Source organism: Camelus dromedarius, chromosome 14 (genome assembly GCF_036321535.1).
Source record: "Camelus dromedarius isolate mCamDro1 chromosome 14, mCamDro1.pat, whole genome shotgun sequence".
Classification (NCBI taxonomy): domain Eukaryota; kingdom Metazoa; phylum Chordata; class Mammalia; order Artiodactyla; family Camelidae; genus Camelus; species Camelus dromedarius.
In genome coordinates, this window is record NC_087449.1 from 37,695,478 (window position 1) to 37,722,881 (window position 27,404).

General features: G+C 42.6%; 2 protein-coding genes across 3 annotated transcripts; both read right to left on the reverse strand.

Moving 5' to 3' along the window:
* Positions 1-4,466: 4,466 nt before the first annotated feature.
* Positions 4,467-26,439, reverse strand: NSUN4 (NOP2/Sun RNA methyltransferase 4). Of its 2 annotated transcripts, none has more exons than XM_031465052.2 (6): positions 26,278-26,439; positions 21,865-22,208; positions 17,221-17,465; positions 14,359-14,519; positions 6,568-6,692; positions 4,467-5,970 (listed from the first exon to the last, which is right to left on the reverse strand). In XM_031465052.2, the coding sequence occupies exons 1-6, from the start codon at positions 26,368-26,370 to the stop codon at positions 5,694-5,696; spliced, it is 1,245 nt and encodes a 414-aa protein (XP_031320912.1). In that variant the 5' UTR covers positions 26,371-26,439; the 3' UTR covers positions 4,467-5,693. The 2 variants fall into 2 exon arrangements, with proteins under 2 accessions (XP_031320912.1, XP_010982996.1); XM_010984694.3 differs by having other exon boundaries at positions 17,311-17,465; positions 26,278-26,437.
* On the reverse strand, positions 22,563-25,623 carry LOC135322845 (sperm head and tail associated protein-like). Its single transcript, XM_064493347.1, has one exon. The coding sequence runs from the start codon at positions 25,621-25,623 to the stop codon at positions 23,155-23,157; it is 2,469 nt and encodes an 822-aa protein (XP_064349417.1). The 3' UTR covers positions 22,563-23,154.
* Positions 26,440-27,404: the final 965 nt, after the last annotated feature.

A 27,404-nucleotide genomic window follows, 5' to 3' on the forward strand; every position in this document is an offset into this window, starting at 1 on the left:
AAGCCTCCTGAGAGGCAGCCCAACCCAATTTAGGAGGAAAGGCACAGCACCAGCCACCTTTCCTGGTTAATAGTCTGTTCATTCATCCATTCATTCCCTCAGGGGCAGAGGGTTGAGTTCATCATACTCCTCACTTCACAGGATATTATCATCATTGGTTCATCCAAGCCCCTCTCATTTTATCTATTTATTCTTTTTATCTTAGCTCCCCAATCTTATCCTCCCTCCACCCAGAAACAACTCTTATAATTTGTTTAATGCCAGTCTTTGTTTGCATATGATCTTTTAAAATATGTTTTGCATGCATACATTTTACAGCTTTATTGACATATTAATTAGTGTGCAGTAGGCTATATGTATTTAAAGTATACATTTTCATGAGTTTTTTACATATGTATACACCTGTAAAACCATCACCATCAAGATATCCATCATCCCCAAAAGTTTCCTCATGGTCCTGTGTAATCCAGCCCTCCCTAGGCAATCACTGATCTACTGTCTGTCACTATAGATTGGTTTGCATCTGGTATTTTCTATTCTATTCTCTTCCATTAAAAATAAGGAGCTTGTCCATACCTGATGTATCAGTCAAAATAGACCAAGTTACACTTCAGTAACAACACAAACTCTCAGTGGCTTAACACAGCAGTTATTTTTCACTTTCATCACACGTCTAATGCAGGTCCACGGGGGCTCTGCCCGACAAGGTCACTTGGGCACTCAGGCTGATAGTTTCCATCTCAACAAATATTTCCATCATCACTGTGGTGGGTATGACATGGCAGATCTGATGTTCACTCTCAAAGCTTCCATCCAGAAATGTGGAAGAAAGACACCACTTGCACTAGTATTTCATAAAGCTCACATGGCCATGCCCAACTGCAGAAGGAGTAGGGAAGGCAACTCTTTCAAGGAAGAGCCCAGGAGAAGTAACTAGCTATCTCTGATAAGTCCTAATGCCTACAATGCTGACAAAATTGACTCCATCATCAATAATGAATCATGGTTGTGAACCAGAAACACTAAAGGTTTCTTCTGTTGATCTGCGGTCTGGGTCACTATCACTTCCTTCTACTGACCCTGGGGACAGGGAAAACACATCTGTGCTTCATGCCTCAGAACAGTCCCATTTAGAGATGGCATCTCTCCTCCCCAAGTCTTCCCCTCTCCTGGCTTAATGCTCCTGGTCTCCCCCCAGTTCTTCTTCCCAGGATGGAGCTTTCAGTTTTTCCTCTCCATCCTGGTCACCCTCCTGGGAACACCTGAGTCGGCCAGTATGCCTCCTTGTGTGTCACCTCAAACTTTGGTCTGAGCAGCAGGAAGTTCAGCAGCTCCCTTTCCTCAGAGAGGGGAGGGCTGAGGGCTGAGGAGGCTTAAGGACCCAACTGACTTTCAGAAGCATTTTCTATTGAGCCAGTTATTTAACCTCCTCATTCAGCAAATACTATTGATAATCATATTCCCCATGGGAGGCCCATGGAAATCTGATCATGTCATTTTCCGGCTTAAAACTCCAGCAATAGCTTCCAATTACTCGGGATAAAGTAGCCACTCCTTCAGAGCCTGATGGCCCTAGTGCAGTTGGCCTCTGCCTGTCCTCTAACCTCGTGTTTCACAAGCATCCCCTTCTCTCCATGTTGCAGCATACTAGATGTCTTTCAGGTCCCAGACATACTCTTTCCTGCCTCAGGCGCTTCAGTCACATGACTTGTTCTCTCTGCTGGAGGACACCCCTCACACACACAACATCCTCCTCTGCCTTATTAATCTAAGTCCTCCTCATCTTCAGGATAGGTTAGGTCCCCCAGGTATATGCACTCTACACTTTTCTCAGTACTTTGCTCACTTGTAATTTAGTTGTTAATTCATTTGTAATTACCTATATATCTTTATTTTTTTAATGTTTTTTTTCTCTTTTTGCTTTATGGGGGGAGGTAATTCGGTTTATTTATTTCTATTTGGAGGAGGTACTGGGGATTGAACCCAGGACCTCACGCATGCTAATTTACCTGTCTATCTTGCCCACTAGATTGTACATCCCTTGAGAACAAAGACCTTGTCTGTTGTTCACCTCTCTTTCTAGGATCTAGGATCAGGTCCAGCACATGAGATACTCAATCTGTACCAACCACCTAATTATATACCATCCATATTAGCACTGGGAGTTTAGAGATGCAAAGATAATACTAGCTTCCTGCTCCCCAAGTTCTCAGTTTGGGGATGGGGTGAGAAGAGAAAGCACATAAGGGAAGTGTTATATTCATAATATATACAGAGAGCTTGGGAAGCAGAAAAAAAAGGAACTCAGTCTGCTTTAGAGGAATCAGAAGTTTCCTAGAGGGGTTAGAAATTTGGGCTATCAAAAACAGAGAAAAAGGGCATTTAGACAGAGAAGACAATGTATCATGACACAGAGGAATCAGGGGGCAGGTTATGCTGGGGATACACAGCGAATCTGTGAGAGAGGGGAGAGCTGGCAGATAGCAGAGATGCAAAAGAATCAACAACCAGGGGCCATGGCAGAGATTGGACTTGATCCTGCAGGCAACACAGAGAGAACAAAGGATACCAAGGAGGTAAAAGATACTGTCAGGTTTGGGTTTTTCACATGTGTCAATTACTTGTTGCTATGAAACAAGCCACCCCTCAAAACTTAGTGGCTTAATACAACCATTTTATCTGCTCATGATTCTGGGCATCAGCTGATCTTTACTGGGGTCATCATGCAGCTTGGGTCATTAGACCACTTAACTGAGGTTAGAAGGTCTAATTTGGTGTTCATCGCATGTCTCCAGCATGCTAGCCTGGGTTTCTTCACATGGCAGTAGAAAAGTTCCAAGGTGAGGGTGAAAGCTGCAAGGCCATTTGAAGTCTAAGCTTAGAACTTGCACAACATTCGTTCCACCAAATTTAACTGGTCAAAGCAAATCTGAAGGTCAGCCCAAATCAAAGGGTGAGGAAACAGACTGTGTTTCATAATGAGGGAAGTGGTAAAGCCACACTGCATTGGGACAGGACTTAAAGTTTAAAACTTCTAATACCAAGTGTTAGCAAGGATGTGAAGCAAAGTGCTCTATCTTTGGGTCAAATCACCATGATCTGTGTCAGGAATTTTGGAGCTCTTGAGAGAGCTCAAATCAGAAGCTCCCAGCAGAGCTTTTATGTTACTCTCTGGCCATGCAGTCAAGCCATGCAGATACATATAACCAGTTAGGCCAGTCGTAAACTATCAGTAAAGAAAGTCAGGGGGAGCTTCAGATTTAAGTAGCACATTAGAAATACCTATGCCCTTACCTTGGCCAAGAGTGAAAAACCCACATTCAGATAAAGACAGAGCTTTTGTAATCCAGCTGTAAATCAACGCTACCTTCCACAATATGAAATTCCAGAATAGGCAAAACTATAGTGATAGAAAGCAAATCAGTGATTACCTGGGACTAGGGATTGGGGAAAGGGATAAAGTGCAAGGGAGCACAAGGAAACTTTAGGAGATGGAATTATTTTCCATATTTTGATGGTGATGGTGGTTACACTATTATATACAATTATCAAAATTCACTAAATGGTACATTTTAAATTGATAAATTATATTGTATGTAAAAAACAAAAAGGATTTTTTTAAGGGCATCATGCTAATCTTTTGGGACTAAATGTTTCATTTAATATTTTATTACTAAGATTCATTCACATTGTTATGTGTTACTGTACTTCATTTGTTTTGAAACCTGTATAATATTCCATTACATGAACACTCCAGCTTATTTGTCCACTCTCTTGCTCATGGCCATCTGGGTTTGCTTTTGTGGCCAGTGCTACTATGAACATTCTTGTACATGTCTCCTGGTATACAAGAATGAGTTTCTCTAGGATTTATCTCTAGTACTGAAAAACCTGGGCTGTAGGGCAGGTTAATGTTCAATTACAGGAGATAAACTGTTTTCCAAAATAGCTCTGCTTTTCTTACCTAGGTCTGTCCCCAAATAGACTTGGAGCCCAGGGGCAGGAGACCCTCTCCTCTTGAATTATCACTGCTTAATGTTTAATTAGCACCAGGCTGGATACCCACGAGGCCAAGGGCAGAAGCCCAGGCACCTGAGGACTCCCAGCCTCAGCAACACTGAGTGCAGAGGAAACAGCAGGCAAAGACCATATACCACACATGAAGGTTAATTAGGTCCTACTCCCTGGAGGTCCCTCTTCCTAGCTTCACTTGATTTTGAGTCTACAAGATCTTCCAGGGCCCTCAGTTACAATGCAAATTCCAAGAAAGGAGAAGGCTTAACCGAATCTAAAATCCTTCTCAGCTGATACCTCTAATACGCAAAGAAGGATTAGCAGGAAAGGCATAAAGAACAAAGAGAGTGACAGAAAGAGGAAGAGGAGGGCTAAGGAAATTGGGAAGAACCCTTTTCTGCACAAGAATCAATTTTTCACAAAAACAATTTTTTAATAAAAAAAGCAGTATCTGCAAGTGACCATAAGCAATTTTTAATATCCCTGCCATTAAAGGATTGTCTCCCTTGTGCTAAAGTTACAAAAACAACACAACTAGCAGTCAGGCATTAAGTGATATCATGATGCCCCAAACACACACTGTGTAAGGTAACACCCTGTGATGATGGGAAAAAAGCTCTCAGGCATTTGGAGGTAGGCCAGAGAACTGGCACCAGAACTCAGCCATGGGACAAGAACAACAACAACAACAACAACAACAACAAAAAACAGGGGAAAAAAAATGAATGTACCAAAATACAACATTAAGAGATTCCTAGGCGCTCAGAAAGTAAAAGGAGGAGGGCTGCTATTCTGAAGGATGAAGAGGCTTCACTTCTCCCTCAGTCTGAAATGACACATCTCCAGCAGCTCCCTGGCTACCTGTCATACAGCAGCTTAAGGAATACTTGCTAGAGGAGTGAACAATGGAGACACACACAAAGAGTATCACAGCCCTATGGCAGAAGCAGCCTCCCCAGCCACATTTGGGCAGCAGTGCTGCTGACAGCAGGAGGGATGGCTGGAATCATTCAGCTCAGGAGAGCTTTCTAAGTAAGTAAGCAGATTATTATGCATTGGCTTAACATTTTTAGTTACTTGTTCCTTAAATTAGATCATAGGCCATATGGAGAAACTTGGTAGGCTTGTTTAGGCCTTTCAGCTGCTCAAGACTAATCACACAGAACTCACCTCAAGTGTGAGAGGCTCTGTGACCAGGCTGAGGTCCTGGGCTTTGGGTACCTGGAAGCTAGTGCTCAGCAGCATCAGCTGGTACAAATGAAACTAACAATACTGGGACTGACATGAGGCCCCCAACTACAGCCCCAGCTCCATGGAGCTTCAACAATTTTATTGGCTAAATGCTTCTTTTCAAATTTACAGCTTAAAGAGTGTGCCTGTCCACTGGTTCTTCCATCTAAGCCCCTAATGGGGCAGGAACCTTTAGCACAGGCTCAGAGACTGGGAGTGGGGGATGGAAATCGGGTGTAACAAGTGAGTTAGAAACCTGCTGGTGTTCCACAATTGCATAGCAGGACAGTAAAACTCCTACTTCCTACTGCTGAAAACTGTCTATAGAAAGACTTGTATGAGATGGAGATAGGCCAGAGAGCATCTCTGCCACTGGTCTCAGTTTCTGGTGCCTCCGTAAGAGTACACCCTTTGTCTTCCTACACCAGGATTTCAGGAACAGGGTGATGCTATGTCATTCTACACATTTTGCAAAAGTACATAGGCCCAAAATTGGCCATGAGGTTTGGGATTACCAGCTCCCCAACCTGGCAGGATGGGAAGAAAGAAAATGTGTCCATGAAAAGCTTTCGAAAGTGAGTCAGGCCTTCCACTTGAACCTCCATGCTGTACTGACTGGCCAGGAGCTCGATGGCGCCTTGCACCACGTACTCGTTCTGTAAGTGTGAAAGTGAGCAGGTGGAATAGACAACGTGGCCGCCTGGTTTGGTGGCAAGGAGTCCAGCCCTGAAACCAGAAAGAGAGGGAAGCAGTGACTAGTGAGCTTCCCAGAAGCAGAAGGGCAACAGAAGGAGCTCGAAGGATAGGGGAATCTACTGTGGGATGGGTAGCTGTGTTAGCCTCTGAAGTCCCTTCCACAATGACACCATCTGAAAAGTCATTCTCAAAACAAAGAGCAACCCAATCTTACTTCATGAGGTCTCCTCCAGAAACCTCTTGAAATGATCCCCTGAGCTCTGACTTTGCTTATGGACCAAACCCCCATGCTGGCTATGGATTGGGTCCTTACCCCAGCTCTACAGATCCTTAACCCCAGTAACTATTTTTCAAACTTGTGCTACTCACTGACACAGGGACTAGCAGGGAGGTAAAAGTGTATCTGTGCAGCCCACCCTGCTATGTATGTCTTACCACATAGGTTTTTATGTTCCAGAGAAGGACCATCCCATGATGTTCATCTCCTCCAGGCAGATCCCCAGCCAGAAGACCCTTCTATGGGTGATGGGCTTAGCAAAAAGCTTCCAGTCCCCCAGCCCCTCAGGTGACCAGACTCCTGGAGCACTCTGGCCCAAAGTCCTGAGTTTTTGTAAATCTGTTACTTACGCAAGAAGCTGCACCTGCAACATAGGCAACATCTGCCGCTCCTTCTTCCTCGAACGCTGAAAGATGTTGTTCTCCTCCTCATGAAGGGAGTGGCGGTCTGTGGTACAGGGCACATCCACCAGCACCTGCCCAGGAGTGTTAAAGGGTAAAGTACTAGAGCTCCTTACTGGCTCCTCTTCCTGAGGCCAGGGCTGTTTTAGGCCCCTGACCTGGAAGGTTTTGTAAAGTGCTCCCTCTGCCCATCCTTCCATTGCAGGGTACCTGACAAAGCCTCTCACCTTAACCTGGAAGACAACTGTGAAATAATGAGTGGGAAAATAGTATATCTAGGTATACTTGTGGCTGGTCAAAAAACCAAAACCAACACACAAATGGCTATAATTAAGTAATTGATATCAACCTAGAAAGAAGTCTTCACTGCTTCAGGGCTCTGTCCTTGACTCTGCCCCTAGCTATTTGAATGAAAACATCCAATTTACAGGGGATATAATGCCCAAAAGTTAGTTAATGTACTGAGTAACAGGATCAGGATTAAAAATTGTCTTATGTTGAAACAATATCATATCCAAAATAGAAATGTTTTAAAGTGAGAAATGTAAAATCATTCATTTACTTACTAAGAGCCTACTCTATGATAGGCACTAAAGATCAAAAAAAAAAAAATTATGTTTCAAAAAAGTAAAACCATCTATCGAAAAGATCTGTGAATTTTCAGTTAAGCAGAAACTCTGAGTAAATTAGTAATGACCCAGTGTTCAATATTCTGATGTATTCCTAGTCTGCATGAATTGATACAATGCATACAGAATAAAAGAAATAATGATTACCTGGTATTCCGGTCAGGTCATATCTCAAGAAATGTGCTGGGACTGGCTTTCATGGGAAAAAAAGATATTAACTAAATAGGAATGCCCAGAGAAACGCCACTGGGATGTTTAGAAACAACATTATAGAAAAAATTAATACCTTCTGTTTCCAGCAATGTAGTAGATACCCTGAAAACCCTTGTGATACAAAATACCTAAAAGAGCTGGATGAAATATATTTTAAAAATACTATTAAAGGCATTGCTCATAGAGTTAGAGAAATCCTCAGAAACCAAAGAAAAAGCAAGAGCACAAATCCAGGGAGGCAAGCCAGAGCTGAAGCTGATGGTTTCTATCTTTCACCAATCCAATCCCTAGCAACGCAAAGCCTTAGAGGACAGAAAACAGGGCACTTGAGACACAGAATTGGAATGGAAATCCATAGCCAAATCAAATCCCCAAAGGGCTACATGGGTGATCTAAGAGTGAACTAGAAAAAAGAAATATCAGCCACAATAGAAGACAAACAAAAGAATTTGTCTGTTTGGGATTTAACTCTGGGCCAAAAAAAGAAGAAAAGTCTCCCTGAGAATTTGTAAACACTCAAGTAGGAGGTTCAAGCTCATGATGCCTACATAATCCAGAAAATCCCATGTAGAGTATTTAATGGTCCTGGGTTGACTGATCCCCAAACACCTGGCAAAAGCAAATGCCAGTTTCTTTCTGGAGGAATGAAAATCAACCATTAAACTAGGGCTCTTACAATTACCTAGGCAATGATCATAAGCTGACAATAAACAATATCAAGTTTTACACCTCTAGTAAAGGCAGAATGGCTTATAAACCAACCCCGCTGCTGGAATGACTAGAAATGCTTGACAAAATATTTAAAATATCTATCTGAAATTACTAGAGATCTACTAAGGAACCGAGAATTTGAGGGGCTAAGATCCTAGAGAGGAAAAAGTACAGGTAGGTAAACCAGAAGTATTCAGCTCTACTGTGACAGATAAGAGGCTGAGAAGTTAAACAGAACTTTCAGCAGTCTTATAGAGCTGTAGGGATAAAAACTGGAGTTCAGAGTCCACACCAAGGAGTAGAGGGTCCTAGTAAACAAACACCTCGTGCTTTGAGCCACACCCCTAAAATTTAATACCCTAGGTATAGAAGTAAATTGGAAATAGAGCAGCCGTCACAAACTCCAGCTTTGAATCAGCCTAATTTCTGACTGAATTAAGACGATCTGTTCTGGTGTTACCCGTGGGAAATCAAATCCTTTCTAGAGGAGGATATCCAGAGCCTCAGGTTATCCCAACAATTTTCCACACAAAACATCTGGCATTCAAACAAAAATTACCAACACCAGAAGACAAAACCAAATGACCAAAAACAAAAGAAAAAACAGATAGTAGAAGATAATATTGAAATTATCATAGTAAATAATGATTAATATGTTCAGGAAATTAGATGAAAAGACATAAAATTTTATAATTTCTGATTTCTATAGACTAGAATTTTTTTTAAAAAATCAGATGGCAGTTCTAAAACTGGAAAATACAATAGCTGAAATTAAGAACTCAATAGGTGCAGTAGGAATGTAAATTAGAGCAGCCACTATGGAAAACAGTATAGAGGTCCTCAAAAAATTAGAAACATAACTATCATATCATCCAGCAATTCTACTTCTACGTATTTATCTGAAGAAAACAAAAACTCTATCTTGAAAACGTATCTGCACCCCCATGATCACTGCAGCATTATTTACAATAGCCAAGACATGAAAACAACCTAAGTGTCCATCAACAGATGAATGGATAAACAAAATGTGGCATATATGTACAATTGAGTATTACTGAGCCGTAAGAAAGAAGGAAATTCTGCCAGTTGAGACAATATGGATGGATCTTGAGGACATTATGCTAAGTGAAATAAGTCAAAGAAAAACAAATACTGTACGATCTCACTTATATGTTAAAGAAAAGAACTAGTAGATACAGAGAACAGTGTAGTGGTTACCTGAGGCAGCATATGTAGGGTGGGTGGAATGGGTGAAGGTGGTTAAATGGTACAAACTTCCAGTTTTAAGAGAAATAAGTTCTGGAGATGCAATGTATAGCATGATGACTACAGTTAACAATACTGTACTGTATATTTGAAAACTGCAAAGAGAATAGATCTTAAAAGTTCTCATGATAAGGAAACAATTCGTTAACTACATGTGGTAATAGATGTTACTTAACTAAACTTATTGTGATAATCATCTCACAATATATACATATATTGAATCATTACGTTGTATACCTAAAACTAATACAATATTACATATCAATTAAATTCCACTTTTTAAAAAGACCTCAAAAGATGTATTTAACAGCGTATTAGACAAAGCTAAGAAAGGACTGGTGAATCAGGTCAAAATAAGATATCCAGATTGAATCATGATGGAAAAAAATGAGAGAAATACAAAAAAAGAATATAAAATATATATGGGACATGGTTTAAAAAAGCCTAATATACATGTAATTAAAGTCTCAAAATTATGAGAATAAATGAGGCAGAAAAAATACATGAAGAGATAATGACTGAGAATTTTCTAAAACTGATGAGAAAATCAAGCCACAGATTCAGGAAGCACTATAAACCCCAGGCAGGAGATAAACACACTACCTTTAAAAGGGTTTTAATAAGACTTATAGCTGACTTCTCAACAGAAACAATGAATAGCAAAAGAAAATAAATAAGATCTTCAAAATGCTGAAAGAAAACAATCACCAATATAGAATTCTATGTCCAGTGAAATTATCTTTCAAATTTGTTTTTTAGAGTCATTGTAATCCCTGGCCAAACCCTGAAGATTTTGTTGTGCAAATTGACAAAATTTATGAAAATCCAAAGGACCAAGAAGAGTCAAGAGAAATTTGAAGATAAAGTTAGAGGATTTAAAAAAAAAAAGAAAATTCAGTTTCAATATTGAATAAATAAAGCCTACAAATATTCAGAGACAGAAAAAAAAAGTTAGAGGATTTAGCATACCTGATATAAAAGACTTATTATAAAGCTACAGCAATTAAGACAGTATAGTTTCTTGAAAAGAAAGACAAACTGGCCAACAGATCAGAATGAAGACCAGAAATAGACCCACACATATATGGATACTTGATTTATGACAAAGTTGACATGGCAGTGCTGTGAAAAATGAATAATCTTTTCAATAATTTATACTGGGTCAATTAAATGTCATTTTTGGTATCCCTACTTTGTTCACTATACATAAAAATCAGTTCCAAATGGATTATAATTTCCTATTTAAATTAAGAACGTTTGCTTTACTATTAAGAGGGTGAAAAGAAAAGTTAGAGTAGAAAAAGATATTTACAATACATATATATTCATTAAAGAACTTATACCCAGAACACATAAGAGAACACTTACACATTAAAAAGAGACAGACAATGTAATAGAAAAAAATAGGCAAAAGATACGAATTCTCACTTCAAAGAGAAGAGCCAATTAATGTGGGAAAAGGTGTCCAAACTTCCTTAGTCATCACTGAAATGAAAATTAACATCACAATGCAAATACCATTATACACCCACCAAAATGGCTAAAATGTGGGAAAAAGTAGTATATGTTGATAAGCTTGTGGAATGCCTGGAATTCCCGTACACTGTAGGTAGGAATTTAGACTGGTACAACCACTTGGAAAACTTTCACATTATTGACTAAAACTGAACATAAACATACGCTATAACCCAGAAATTCAACAGAAATGTGTAGATAACTGCACCAAAAAACATTCACAAGAATGTTCACAGCAGTGTTGTTTGTAGTTGGGAAACAACCCAATTGTCTAGTACTAACAGAATGTACAATCAATTGTTATGGATGCACCATGGAATATAATATAGCAACAACAATGAACAAACCACTGCCACAGCAACATGGGTGAATCTCACAAACATAATGTTCACAGAAAAAAGTATGACAAGAGTATATACTTTATGATTACATATATATAAAGTACATCCTTCATTTTGGGAGTCAAAATAGTGATTACTTCTAGGAGGATAGAAAGGGGCATTAAAGAGTTTCTGGAATGCTTGTAATAACGTATTTTCTGAAAGGGTAGTAATAAGTGTATTTCGCTGTAAGAGCACTCTTTAAGCAGTACCTTAATGATCACTTCTGTGTTATACTCCAATAGAAAAATTATTAGAAAATTATGAAAGGTGATAAAAAATAACCACAAAACAGAAAAGGAAACAAGTCTTCTTGAGCAAGAGTTAGCAGAAACAACCAGTAGAATTAAATCCCCCAGTTTTGATATTGAAACTATCTAATGTAGAATTAAAATATAAACCTTCCTAAATAACAACAAAAAAAGAGATTAGTGAAAGAAACAGTAAATAAAATAAATACAATAAATAATTTGACAGAGCTGAGACCAAATGTATCAGTGGCATCAACTGTTTTAAAAGAATAAAATTTACAGATTGGTTCACAAAGCAAAACCCAACTCTATGCAGTATATAAGAGACATGCCTGGAAGGAAGTGATTCAACAAGGCTAAATATAAAGGGATGGGCAAAGGTATAACTGCAACACATATAAAAAGGAAGCTGTGAGTTGGGAGGGGAGTAGGTGTCTTGCCATGAAAACACAGCGTTCTGATGTCCTGTCCTCACTCCAGCTGATGGCCAGGTACACTAGCGGGAAGGATGGAGTTACCAAGAGGGTGTGAAACCCTGAGATAGTAGTCTTCTTGCATGTGAAGTACTTAATGCTTGCCTAACCCATATTATATGGTATACAACTACTTGTTCAGCCAATAAACAAAGACATCTTCAGGACATGAAAGCTACTGTTTTCAAACATTTGAAACGCTTTCCTGTGAAACGGGAGGCAGCTCATTCTATTGTTCCAGAAGGCATTGCTAGATCATTGGAAATAATAAAAATAGTAAGGATTGTGATGACGACAACATTAAATGCATTCTATATGTCAGGAACTGTATTAAATGTATTCTTATTTAATCTTCACCTATGGGATGGGCACTACTATTATCCTCATTTTACAGATGAAGAAGCTGAAGCTTAAACTGAAAGGTTAACTTGCCCAAACTTCTTTGGCTGATAAGTGATGGAGCCAGGACTCCAATCTAAGTAGTCTGACTCAACCATATATCAAACAATCTACAGACTTTAATTCAATAGAGGAAGAACTTTCTAACAGCAGAGGGGTTCAACCACTAAACCTCAGTGAGCTCCCGTCAATGAAAAGTGTACAAGCACAGGCTGAATAATGATGATGGCTACTACCTGCCCTGCATATGCTCACTGAATCATCATAATGATCTTACAAAGCAGTATTTCCTATTTTAAAAATGAAAATGCTGAAGTTCAGCGAGATCAAGCAGCTTTCCCAAAGTCAGTAAGTGGCAGCCCTGTGATGCAGAAACAAGTTAGGCTGACAGCAGAGGTCATGCTCTCTCCACTCTGTTCTGCTGCCTCCATGCTGAAAAAGCTCAATAGGGGATTCCTACACAGGTAGGAAGCAGGTCACTTAAGCCTATCCAAGACTCCACAAGCCTTGGTCTCTCTTTCAATTTCTAAGAGTGGCTGAGGCACAATGTTAGGAATTGGACAGATTAATGTGTCAGATGACAACACAGAGACAAAACTATATTTTTTTATATTTTTAGAAGTATGTTAGTTTTTTTTTTTTTAATGGATGTACTGGGGATTGAATCCAGGACCTCATGCATGCTAAGCACACACTTACCACTGAACTATACCCTCCCCTAGAAGTATGTTTTAAATAAATGTTTTTAGAATGTGCCAACTAAAAGAAAATACAAATAACTTAAAAATACGAAATGACTTTCAACATTGTTCTAACAAGAAAATATAAATTAGATGCTATCAGTTTGACAAAAACCAAAAAGTCTGACAACACCAATGATGGCAGGATATGAGGAAACAGTACTGTTTTCATTACCAGTAGAAGTGAAACTGACTTAACCCCACAAAGAGTGATTTAGTAACCTCTGTCAAAATCTTAAGTGCATATAGACTGTCATCCAAAAAAATAAAATAAAATAAATAAAATAAAAAATAATAAAATAAAAACTGTTATCTAGCAGTTATATTTCAAAAACAAAAAAGATTGAACTTCAGGGCATATTATTAAATGAAAATATACAAAGTTCAGAAATAGTAAGTATAATATACTACCATTCCTAGTTTTTAAATATACATTTATTTATATTTGTATCTACACCGAGAATATATTTTAAGAGGATACAAAAGAAAATATAAATAACAGTCATGTGGCGGGAAAGGATACAGCTCAGCGGTAGAATGCGTGCTTAGCATGCACAAGTCTTGGGTTCAATCTTCAGTCCTTCAGTAAAATAAGTAAATAAACCTAGTTTACCCCCCTCCAAAAAAATAAATACACTTTAAAAGTTTAATTAAAGACAATGGAAAAAATAGAAAATAAAAATTATTTTTTAAAATATAGCCATCTGTAGGAAGATGAAGTAGATGGCTGTGAGACAGGAGTAAGAGGGAAGCATACTTCTCACTGGATGCCCTTTTGTGCCTGTTGAATTTTGCACCAGGTACTGTATTATTACTTAAAACTAAATAAAATGAGCTTATTCATACTTATTTTAATGAGTATTTCTGAGCAACCAAGTGAGTTGAGAAATAAAATAAGCCTAATGACTTTTTTCCCACCCAGTCAGGTTCAAACTCTTTTTGCTGCCAACTGTCTCTAGTGAGGATAGTAGCCAGTCACCGAAGCTGAACTGACAATTCTGCAGATGGCTGTTTTCCAAATCACCCATGGAGAGCTGGCCAGGTCCAGAAACAGTCCTACATCCTCAAATATATAGGGCTAGATCCTACCCCGTCAAGGCTTAGAGCCAGGATGGGGACTCCAGATTTGGCTAGCTGGATGTCCCAGGTCAGGAATCACTCACCCGGTCATAGGTATCCCCCTCCAGTTCTCCCCACTTCCTGCCATCCCATGATGTGACTCGAACTCGATTCTTATCCCTGATATCTTGAGGCACATAGCTGTGAAGGACCTTCTGTAGTCTGCCTGTTCGTGAAGTGGAGAGATCATTGGCAGCGAGATGGCCTGTGGGAGTATAAAATTTAGGATTTGTTTTTTCTACTTATGTAAAATAAAAAATGCCATTGGAATCTTGATAGGGACTGCACTGAATCTATAGATGGTTTGGGTTAGTATGAACATTTCAGAGGCCATGGCCCAAGAAAACATCCCACCAGCAATGGTGCTGATGGAGAGTCAGACCAATTCTCAGGCATACCCAGTCAATGCAGACCCCAGGGCATGGCAGGTGGAGGAGAAACATTTATTATATCCTAACAGTACTAGACACTCTAGAGTTGGGGCTGCAAAGGCAAACACCTACACATGCCAGGAAGGTTATGTAAATACGTAAAGCAGACCAGGTTAGAACATTTATTTGTAAAGGAATATGCTCTCTCCCACTTTTCTTGAAACACGTGTCTCTCTTAATCTTTAGTAGATACTATACACTTCACCCAAAATTTATTCCCCTCTTATTCCTTAGTAATAAAACTCCAATTTTATTTGGGGGAGGGGAGAATAATGTTCCTCCAAAGACTACATTTCCCAGCCTCCTTTTACAACTAAGTAAGACTACATGACTAAGTTTTGGTCAATGAATTGTAGGCAGAATTATTGTGTAGGGCTTCTGAAAAGATGTTTAAAATACAGTCAGGAGACGTGCCCCTTTTGTCCAGTCTGTTCTTAGGCCATGAAGCAATCCTGAGGATGGAAGCCAGCAATAAAATAGGTTGCAAAAAGAAAGAAAGATCCCAAGTCCCTGATAGTTTTGGAGCCTCCATACCAGCCCCAGACGGCCTATATCCCAGCTTTCTTATGTAAGAGAGACATAAATGTTTCTTCTTTAAGCCAGTTAGTTGAGTTTTCTATTGTATATGACCAAAGCTAATCCTAAATGATTCACATCTCTTTCATTTTTCCTTTTGTGATAGACAGGAGTTCAAGAAATATCTCATTTTGCTCTTCACTCAAAGAAAAAATATTATTGCAAGCTTGATGACAAATGGCAATTGATACCTGGCCTCAGAGTCAAGGAGTAAAAGGGAGAGGTGGGGACTGTGGTGAAGAACCAGAGAGTGCAGACCTTATCTAATGGGAGTGGTCACTAATGTAAACCTCCTTAGTCTTCCAACAAAGAAATATGGTCCCAAACTTTGAGGGCACTCAGAGAAGTAAAAATTCGATTCACTACTCAAGAGGAATTTGCAGCAGGATATCAACTGAAAAGAGAAAAGCTGGGTTCCAATTCTGGCTCTATCTCCAATTCATGTAAAAGATTCAAGTTATTTAATCTCTTCAGGGCTCAATTTCCCCCTCCATAAAATATGAGGATTGAACTAGGTAATTTCCCTTCTTGCATTGAAACTCCAGTCTCCCTGGAATCAGAGTCACTTTAGTGAGGAGCTGGGATGAGAGTGAAGTGCTGGTAATTCAGCATATCTTAGAAAAGCAGTTCTCAATTACTTCTCCTTGGCTCTTCCCCTTCTTCTGAGTTCAAGTTCATCCTCGTCCAAGTAACCCTACCTTATTCATCCTTCTTCAGATGGATTCCCTTGGCACTTAAGGTAGATCAGCACAACCTAGCACACAGGCTGGGCTCCTTTGCACTGGACCCATTAAGCCATGTAACATTTCTTCTCCTTTCCTTCTGGACTTCCAGAAGGCAGAGATCAAATGTGGCTCCTCTTGGGGGGAGGGTATAGCTCAAGTGGTAGAGTGCATGTCTAGCATGCATAAATCCTGGGTCCAATCCCCAGTACCTCCTTTAAAAATAAACAAATAAACCTAACTACCTCTTCCCCCAACAAAAAAAGAGGAGGAGGAGGAGGAGAAGAAATTGGCAACTCAAGTATATTAAAAAAAAAAAAAATGTAGCACCTCTCTGAATCAACCATAGGATCTACCTTGAGGCTGGAAGCTAACTCAAACTATGCAAGTTGGTTGATGAAAAATCACAGCCCCCTTGTGGATATTTCTCAGGTCCCCACGGAAAAAATACTGCCTATATTAGGGCATGATGTCAGCCAATGGATGGCTGAACACTTAAAATATACAAGACCTGGGCTGGGCTACACTACTGAAATGAGTAAGAATCGGGCCTGTCCTCAAGGAATTCATAATCTTGAGAAGGAAGAAGATGCATATGCAATAAAAGCTCTGATGCAAGGCAAATGTGCTAACAGTTGCAAGGGTGATTGATGCCCATGGTGCAGAAGCACAGGAGACAGAGGCATCACTTTTCAACTAGCCAGTAGAGGTCATGAAGGGAGACTTCCAGGAGGTGGCACACTTGAGCTGAGGCTTGAAAGCTAAAAGGTTGTAGACACACCAGCTGAGATAGGATTGGGGCATTCTAAAGAGAATTCCTAACATGAGCAAAGGTAGAAGCTTATTTAGGCAATAGAGAGTAGCAGGATGTGGCTGAAGCACATAAAGCCTGGGGAAGAATGACATCAAAGTTATAAAAAAGGGCAGCTGCAGCCAGAACTTACTGCTTTAGCTGGCAGGCTAAGGAAATGGAACTTAATCTTAAGAGACAAAGTAAACAGATGCAAAGAGGTGAAAGTGTCATGTGGTAGATTAATCAGGGCCCTGCTTTAAATCTGCCTCAGAGACCTTGCTCTGCTCAGCAATCTTCCTTGGCCAACTGACAGAAAAAGAGAGGAAATAATTCCAAGAGAAAAAATACACCAGTTTAGCAAGCAAGCATTATCCCACCTCTTACCTGGACCAGGGAGCTCATCATATTCAGTGTGCCCCTGACAGGATGAGGTAGGGAGCTTCCCCTGCCCGAGACACCAGCCCTCTGACTTACGGCAACAGCTAGTCTGAAGTAACGCTAGTGTCTTTCCCCCAGGGGCTGCACACAGGTCAAGCACAGTGTCACCGGGCTGCAGGCCAAGGGCCAGCACAGGCAGCAAGGAGGCAGCATCCATCAGGTAGTAGTCCATGACACCCAGGCTGCCCAGTCTAGAAGAGAGGAGAACACCTTATAGTCAAATTCCAAGTCAGGAGACCCACTGGAAGTCAAGGTCACCAAGTCCATGACGTAGGGTCCTTTGAGCTCTACTCAGCAAAATCTCATTGCTCAGGACCACACTCAGTTAAGTACGTACTCACTCATTCATCTTCATAGCAGCCAGAGCAGCCTTTTAAAACACAGATCAACTCACCCTACTTCCAGCCACACTAGCCATCTTGCTATTCCTTAATTAAGCCATGCATGTTTCTGTCTCAGGCCTTTGTAGTTGCTGTACTTTCTGCCTGCAACACTCTTCCACCAAATATCCCTCATTTGCTTCATCACTTCTTTCAAGTCTCTCCTCAAAAGTTACCTCATCAAAGACGCCCTGGCATTCCCTGACTACTCTAAAAATAGCAACCCCCTACTCCCATCATCTTCTATCTCTCTGTCGTGCATTATTTTTCTTTAAAGTATTTTTATTATTCACTTTACATGTATAGATGTGTATGTGTGTGTGTGTTTTCCCCCTTCTCTCTCTTGCCTTATTAGAATGAGGGTAGGGACTTTGTCTTGCTTTGTTCACTGTAACATCCCCAACACCTGAAACCGTGAATGGCATATGGCAGGAACTCAGTTTTATTGGATTACATATTGAGATATAAAATGCTTTGGAGCTCAGAGAAGAGTGCCATCAATTGTGCCGGTCAGTGTTAGAGTTACCCAAGTAAGGTCTGATGAAGGAATGGGGCTTCAACTGGTTTAAAAAAGGGGAGGGAGGACATTCTAAGCAGAAGAAAAAATAACAAGCAAAGGCACAGAAGCATGCACACTCATAGCTTCTTTCAGAAACAGTGAGAAATCTGGTGTGTTAGTAATACAAGGTACATGAGATTGAGGTTGGAAAGTAGACAGAGGCCAACATTACAAAAGGTCTTAAGCCCTATGCTAAGGAGTCTGAACCTGTAGGCAGTTACCAAAAAGTTTTTAAAGAAAATGACATGACCAGCAAAACAGAGTTTCAGAAAGCTAGGTGGGCTAGAAAAAACAAATCAGAAATAAAGACACCAGTGAGAAGGCTGTCACTAGAGTCCACGTGAGAGCTAATGAGGCATGAAAAGAGGCAGCAACCTTATATGTAGAGAGGGAGGGACAACACACAGCAACCTAATGGTCACAGAAGGACTCCTCACTCCCAGCCCAAAGGTCATAAAGGCAACTGTGGTACAGCCATTCCACCTGAGACACAGCTCAGCATGGACAGCCCTTGAGGACAGATTCAAGGAGACAGAAACCTGGTCCTTGCTGCTTTGACAGGAAGGCTCTGGGAGAAAGATGTGACAAGATTTAAGACACAGCACCACTGAGGGTCAGTTACAAGAGCCATAATCCCCAGACGTGAGGTTGTGACACCTCTGATATTCACAAATGGGCTCAGGCTGTGATAGGACATTTTTAAAGTCAAATCACACTTGAGTTGTCTGTGAAACTGCATTCCAGGAGAATGAGGAGAAATCTGAGAAAAGCACAGAATTGCTATCGACCAGTACTGGCTCACAATACCCATTCTCATCAAGTGCCTTTCTTTTGGAAGCATCACTCCTTAACCTTTTTTTTTGTTCAGAGATAGTTTTGAGAATCTGCTGAAAGCTACAGTCCCTCTTTAAAAACAAACAAACAAAAAAACAACCACAACAATTTTTTAATTTCAGAAGGTTCCTGGACTCCCTGAATACATCCTTGAACTCCTGAGAAGTTAAGATCCCCTGATTTATAGGGAGCCCATCAAGACAAGAAGGAAATAAATCCCAGCACAGAGGACAGCGTCCCCCACTACTCTCAGGGTGTCCTCAGGCAACTTAGGAAACCATATAGTTCTTACTCCATGGATCTGCCTAAAGCCAGTGCCTCCAAATTGGTCTCCAATCCTGCCCCAATCTATGCCCTCCCCACAGTGACTAAAATGATCTTCCTGAAGCGTAACTTTGATGAGAATAACATCAATAGTAAGAGATACTATTTATGAGTACTATATTGCAGGTATTATACTAGGTGTTCAGTAGGCATCATTTCATTGTATCCTCACTACAACCCTTTGAGGCATGAGAACCCTGATTCTAGAGCCAGACTGCCTGGATCTCAAACCTAGCCCAGTTGCTCAACAGTTGTGAGAACTTCAGCAAACTACTCAAACTTCTCTGTGCATCACAGTTACCTCATCTGTAATAAGAGTACCTGCCAGATAGCATTATTGTGAAGATTAAAGGAATCAACAGAAGTCAAGTGCTTAGAACAGTAGCTGGCACATAGTGTGCTACAATCAGCTATTACTACCATTTTTTTCCAGATTATTTTGCCAATAAAAAACCAAAGCTCAGTTATCCAATGCCACATGTCTAACAAGTGATGAAGACAGGATCCAAATCTAGGTTTTCTTTTTTTTTTTAAATATATATATATATATTTTAATTTATTTTATTTTAGGGGGTGGGGTTTGTTTATATACGTATTTATTTTAGAGGTGGTACTGGGGATTGAACCCAGGACCTCATGCATGCTAAGCATGGACTCTACTACTTGAGCTATACCCTCCCCACCCCCTAATCTAGGTTTTTCTTGACTCCAGAACCCATGCTTATAACCATTGTGCATTATTGCCTTTCCACTGTTCAGAAACCCTCTTCAGTGGTTTTCTAGAATAGATATTGACAATTTATAGCAATATGTACTAAAAGGCATATGGTCTGAAAGCTACCCAGCCCTGATAATTCCAGCCATTTATAATAAACTCTGGGCCACCAGGAGAATCCCTTTCTCCCAACCTGCAAGCTCCCAGCACTCAAGATTTCAACACATGGCCCCTCATGTACTCTTCAAGTCTCATCTCTTACTTTTCTTAAGCATACAGACTTCCCTGAAACCAGTAGCTAGAACTATTGCAAAAGCCTCCTAATTTACATCTCCATTTCTAGCCTTGCCCCTCTCCAATCTATTTTCCACACAGCAGCCAGAATAGTATTTTATTTTATTTTATTTTGTTGTTGCTTGCTTGCTTGCTTGCTTGATTGATTTGACATATAGTCGGTTTACAATGTTGTGTTATCTTCTGGTCTAATAGTGATTCAGTTTTCATATTCTTTTTCATTATCAGCTATTAAAAGGTACTGAATATAGTTCCCTGTGCTATATAGTACAATCTTATTGTTTATCCAGAACGGTATTTTTAAAATTTAAATCTAACACAACATTGTAAATCAACCATACTTCAATAAAAATAAATAAATAAAAATTCAAATCTGGTCAGGTCATCCCCCAGCTTAAAATCTTTCATGGCTCCCTACTTCTTTTAGAGAAAAAGTCCACAATTCCATATGGCCTGTAAGACCTTCATAATCTGGCTCCAGACTCCTTCTGTAGCCTCACTTTTAGCCTCTCACCCCACCCCCACTCATACGCCATCAGCTTTAATTCCTACTAAGTTTTAAGTCTTAGCTTAAATTTTACTTCCTCAGAAAGGACTTCATTAGCTCTCTTAACTGTAAGACTTCATAGCATCTTATACTTCGCCTCTGTAGCACTTATCACAATCAGGAATAGTTTAACAATTATCCCCCTCACTAGACCGAAAGCTCCATGAGGGCTTGTGTATCTGTAACCCAGGTACTTAAGAATGCCTGGCATCTGGTAGACAGTAAGTATTTGTTGAATGAATGAATCAATCCTTCAAAGATCAATTCCCATGTCCTACAAGTAACACCGAGATCGCCTTCTGTCAATTTCTAAAGCACAATTTAGCATCTGATCAGTCTGTTTTCATTCAACTTCATACATCTAAGCACTGGATAAGAAGTCTGGAAGGTCTCCTTTCTTTTCCCTTGATCTGGCACTAACTTGTGTCCCAAACAAGCCCCATTTCCTAAGTAAGTCTCCCTTCTTCAGCACCATGAAGTTACCTGTCTTATTCACTCTGATGGGTGGTAATGGGGTAAAATGAGAAAGTAGTTGTAAATAACACAGATTTTAACTGGAGAGGGTGCAATTAGTGCTCAAGTAAGAGGTCGGGTTTTATCTTACTTAGGCAGTAGAGGAGAGCAGGTTCAAAGTGCAGATTTTGGGGTCAGACTGCCTGGGTCTAACTATTAGCTGCACCACTTACTATCTAAGGAACCTAAAGCAAGTAAGTATCTTAACTTTTCCACACCTCAGTTTCCTCAAATGTAAAAGAAAAACATATTACCCACCTCAGAGGGCTGTTGATAGAACAAAAACAGATAATGCCCAGCATGTATAACCACTCAGTAAATATTAATAATATTATCATCCTTATTAAACGGGACAGGTGCTAGGTTTCTTCCTGTCTTCTTCCAGCAGACTGAGGACAGCCCCAGTCATGGCTCCAGATCCTACCTGGCAGGAGGGAAACAGCTGACATCTCCTCTGGCAAAAGTGAAGCATTGAAGGTTTGGACTGCAGGCCCAGGAGGCAGGGGATGGAGCTGCAGTTTGGCCATTCTCGGGCTCTGGTTCCCCATGGGAGATAGCTTCTTTCACAAAGTCCCTGGCACTCAGCTGCTCCAGCTCAGCACTCACATGATCCTGGGCAGCAAAGTTATTGACCAGTGCACCATACTTCTGCTCTGAGAGGAGACTGACCCGGATAGATGGCCAAAGATCCCCAAACTGCACACTGTATGTCATGTCAAAATTCTGCAGAGCCAGTCGAGTGGCAGGAAATTTGGGCTCTGTGGTGGCCTAAAAGAGAAAGAACAGGCCTATTGGTCTTCCAGTCTTGCATCTATCCCCATACTTTCTGACCCTACCAGTACCTCAGAGCCCTGGATCCAGCTAGTGCCCACTCGTGCTTTTGCATTCTGCCTCTGCCTAACTATAAGACTTCATAGCATCTTATACTTTTCCTCCGTAGCACTTACCACAATCATAAATAGTTTTTAACAGTTTTATCTCGCTCACTAGACTGAAAGCTCCATGCGGACTTGTGTTCCCATAACCAGAGAAGAAGTATGTGAGAGAAAAGTAGTGGGAAACTGGCCTTTCCACCTCAGCGTGTGAAAGTAAGCTACAGCGCTCACAATAGCATGTGGGGGTCACCAATAAAGAGTGCACTCCCTGAGGCCTTGGAGAGGACTCTTGCGGAGGGTCTACAGAAGGCTGGAAGAAACTGTGGAGCTTAGAAACAGGAGACTCTTTCTTTCTGAACAGTCCTTCCATTTTGTAAGGCATTTTCTTGTCACCTAGCTTAGGTGAGCACCACAACAGATTGCTCAGTAGGATACAAAAAATATCAACCATCTACACTTGATGGAGAGATGAGGGTAACTTACCTAAGGTCATGTAGTGACTGACAGCACAATGCTCAGAATCACAGGGCTGCGGGTCATTTTGGGAAAGTTCCCAGATCCCAGGAAGGTGGGATGAGGAGAGCGCACAGAAACCTTGAGGTGTAAACCAAAGTGGGGACTTCTAGGATGACTGCTATGGGGGTAGCAGATAAGGATATGAGTCAGGCTTAAAGAGAACAGAAGTAGATTAAAAGAAATAGAAAGACCTCAGCTGAGGCGTCAACAAGTTGGTCCTGGCTGCCACAGCTGGAAAGCTTGCTATGGCTGGCAGCCCAGTTACTGTCATGAATTTTGCTCTGGCCTGGATTTTTGGTTTGGACAGAACTCTTGTTCTGCCTTCATTTCTTGTTATGGCGTGGACTCTTGCTCTGACCGCGACGTTTGCTATGGTGGGGACTCTTGCTCTGGCTCCGACTTCTGCCATGGCGCGGACTCTTGCTCCGGCTTCTGCTATGGTGGGGACTCTTACTGTGGTCCCGCTTTTTGTTGTGGCGGGGACTCTTGCTTGGGCTCCGACTTTTGTTACGGAGGGCACTCTTGATTGGACCCTGACTTGTGCTGTGCTGGGTATTTTCACTCTGGCCCTGATTTTCACTAAGTTGAGGACTCTCACTCTGATCCTGATTCATGTTTTGATGGAGACTACTGCTCCCGCTCCAAGTTCTGCTAAGATGGAAATTATTGCTTTGACTCCAGCTTGTGCAAGGGCCATGGGAACTCTCACTCTGGCTCCAACTTCTGCTTTGCTGGGTGTTCTTGCTCTGGCTGTCACTACTCTGGCATTCACTAATCATAACAGTTGAACTATAGCTGGCATTAGTGCTACAGCTGGAACTCTTGGATGAAGACAAAGGACAGCTGTAGGGGATCTGCTGGGACTCCTTGCGGGAGTCTCGAGAAGCCACAGAGTAGATGTGGAGGCCACAAGGCGTATTATCAAGGTGGCCCCGGGCTCGGGGGGCAATGGGTAAATTTTGGGGGTCAAAGGGTGTTCTCAAAGGGATAAAAGAATAGATGTGGGTAGAACAAGGAGGCGCGACAGGCTGGCGATGAGGTTGGGGTGGGCCCCTGGGAGTGCTATAAGTGCCGCAGGGGAGCCCCAGGGGCTGGTTACGACTCTGAAGGGGACCTGTGGACTGACTGAGGGAACCAGAGAGTAAGCAGGGATCAGGAGTGGGGGGAACCACAGAATATATATGGGTACTGCAGGGGGGTCCTATGGTGGGTCCTCGGGGGCTGGTCTGAGCATAACTATTGGGCAAGACAGGATCACAAGGAAGGCGGAGGGGAAGGGAAGTGGGGATGACAGTTTTTAAGGTTCTAGGGGCCACAACAGGTAGGGTAGTCTCTTGGGGAAGTTCTTTGGGGCAGGAATTTGAGCAAGTTGTGATGGATGTCACCATACAAGAAGGACCAGAGAGACCAGAAGGGTGGGAGGGAGGTGGAGGAGAGGTGCTGGACTTAGGAAACCTGGGCTGGTCAGGAGTGTGCTGGGTGACCAGGGAGTGACATCTGTGGGGAGCACATGGCTGTTTTGACTCTGAAGATTTAGGGGACTTTGCTTGGGGGCAAACTGGGGTAGGGAGAGGGGGTTCCTTATAGCTTCTGCAGGGGTGTGACTGGGGTGGAGATATAAACTGGTTGCCTGGAGGTGAAGGGAAGAAGGCAGAACAAGGACAGTGGGAGGACAAGGAGTGAGGTGGTTCCTGGGGACCGAGGGGATCAGAAATCGAGGTGCCTGGAGTTATGCAGAGGTAAGAGCTCCCACCAGTCTCCCAGGAGAAAACAGACTCAAAGCAAGGCTTCCTGGGAACCTGGGACTGGGGTAAGGAAGAAGAGCCAGTACTCCCAGGGGGTAGGTGAAAGGAACAATAAGGGTTCCCAGGGGCAGGAATGTGGGCCTCTGGGGGAAGATGGGAATAGTGGTAAGAGCCTTCCTGAGGTGACCTGGGACAGGCAGATGTGCCTGCCTGAGAAGAAAGTGAGGGGCCAAAACTATTTTTCCCAAGAGGTGGGTCAAGTGGTGGTTTAGGATCATAAGAGTCTGGACGCTTAAGGTGGCTAGGGTAAAACCTGCCAGTGGGTGGGGAAGATGCTGGGGAAAGAGGAGGGTCATTATAACTTCTCCCTGAGGACCAGGAAGAGAGCAGAGTGGAGGTCATGGGTCCAGTTTCCAAAACCCTATGAGAAAGGGGTGGGGAAATTATAGGTCTAGTTTCCATGGGCTGGTGACCAAGGGGAGGTGAAATTATGAGGCCAGTTCCCAGGGGTCTATGAGTAAGAGGAGGTGAAATCATGGGACAAGTTCCCTGGGCCCCAGGAGTGATGGTAGGTGAAATCATGGGGCCAGCTTCCAAAGGCACGTAAGTGAGGGGAGGGGAGGTCACCGGGCTGGTTACCAGGGCTGAAGGGTATCCACCACAGTAACAGAGTGTGTGCTGGTCAATGAAAGGGCCTCGGGGACAGGGACGTGGTGTTCTCGGGGGACTGATCCAGCTGCAGTAAGGGCCCCGCACACGGGCACAGGGAGGTGACCCTACAAGCTGAAACCGGTCAACACAAGGGCTAGCAGGGGACAGACCCGAGGGGATAGGCTCTGGGCAACAAGGCCTTCCTACGTGTGGAGAACAGGGTTCAAAAGAACATCTTCCTGGGCGCAGGGGAGGCTGTGGGAGTGGGGAGGGGGGCGGTGGGGGCGGGGACAGAATCGGACGGGGTAGGGAAGGGGGCTGGTCGATTGTGCTAGAAATTCCAGGGCTACAGGTGAGGCCAAAGAAAGGGTCTCTGGATAAGTGAGGAGAGCCCATGGGGTGTGAGGAGTCGTTGCACCTTTTGCCTGCGTTTGGGGAAAGGCCGGGATGGTGGTCGTTGTAACCTTTCCTGGGCGCCAGAGGCAGCTCGAGGGTGAGGAAGGGGCTGAATCCTTTCCGGGAGGGCAGCGGAGACCCAGGAAGGAAGGGGAAGTCGCTATGACATTTTCCTAGGGGGTGAGGGCGGCCGGGTTGGAAGTCGTAGTAGGAAAGGAGAAGAGGTCTTGGAGGGGATGGGGAGAGGAGGGGGAAGGAAAAGGGAGGGTGGGGGTGAGGGAGGAAGGGAAATGGAAGGGTTAGTGGGGGCCCAGGGGAAGGTAACCACGAGCCGGGGAACAAGAGGCGGTGACAAAACTGAAAGAATTAGGGCGGAGGTGATGACGTAACTTAGAGGGGCGGAGTCAGGAGTCTGCAGACTCACCAAGAGGGAAAGCCGAAGACTTGTGATGAAATAAAAGGGCTGACCAAGGCGATGACGTAACAGATGTGAGAAAGACGCGACTGGTCACGCTCTCTGAGGGGCGGAGGAAAGGCGGCCAGAGGCGTTCCAGAGGCGCGGGAGTAGCAACCTAACTAGGGGTGAGGGAAGTGGCGGGGCTGGAGAAGTTTCCTGAGGGGCGGCAGCAAGAGGTTGCTGTCAGTGGACCTTACCCATTTCTTCTTATGTCGATGTCTCCGCGGGACCGTCGCGAAGTCCGCACGCTTCAGCATGTCCCGAACACCCCTCACTACCAGCGCAGCCATGTCTGCGTGCGCCGCCGGGTAATTCCGACCGGAACCGCTGCGTGCGACGCGCAGGTTCCGGACGTGGTGCGCCCCACTCTGGACGAAAAGGGGAACGAATTATCGCCTACTCTCTCCTGTGGCTCCGCCCACCGATACGTCTCAGGTGCAAACCCCGCCCAGCTAGGGCTCTTGAGGGTATGGGAAAAGAGCAACTCGTCACATTGAATGGTGGCTATGGCTGGACGCCTGTAACATTGAGAGGGACTGTAATAGCCCCTAACCCAGTTGAGTCAGGTAGGATTGGAAGCTGACAGTTGAGTACTGAAAGTGTTAGGTAGGTAAAAAGGGGCGGGAAGAGCCTTCTAGGCAGAAGTTGTACAGAGAAAGATTTTGAAGTAGAGAAAAACGAGGCTAGATTTCTAGGCAGAGGCAGATATATATAGTGAAGCTGATGAAGCTTAAATTTCAGGATCTGTCGTTTGCAGTGCCCCTTTTCAGGGCTTGGTACCTAATTTCTGTGTTATTTTTCTCTTAAAGAGGGTCTCCCGAATTGTGAAGCTTTAGGCCCCACAAAACTTGACGCCACCATAGGGAGCTAGTGGAAAGGAGGGTCGTGATAAGATAGTTGGGTTTTTTTTTGGGGGGGGGTTAGGTTTATTCATTTAATTTTAGAGGATGTACTGGGACTTAAACCAGGACCTTGTGCATACTAAGGATTCACTCTACCAGTTGAGCTATATCCTCTTCCTGAGATAGTTGTTTTTTTAAAAATAATCATCTGATAGCAGGCGATCAGAGTAGGTGGAAGTAAGGCAGGGAGGTAAGATGAGAGATCATGGTCTGGATTAGTGTGGTGGCAGTGAAGATGGAGAGAAGAGAATGGATCCCACTTAAAATTAACAGAGAGAAGTACAGGACTCATTTGACTGATTGGCCCTAACTATGTAGTACCTACTACACTACCAGTTAATAGCCGTCCTCTTACCCTGCTTTTATTCTTATGACTTATGACCACCTGGTATGCATTTATTTCTTACAGTCTGCTAAATAAT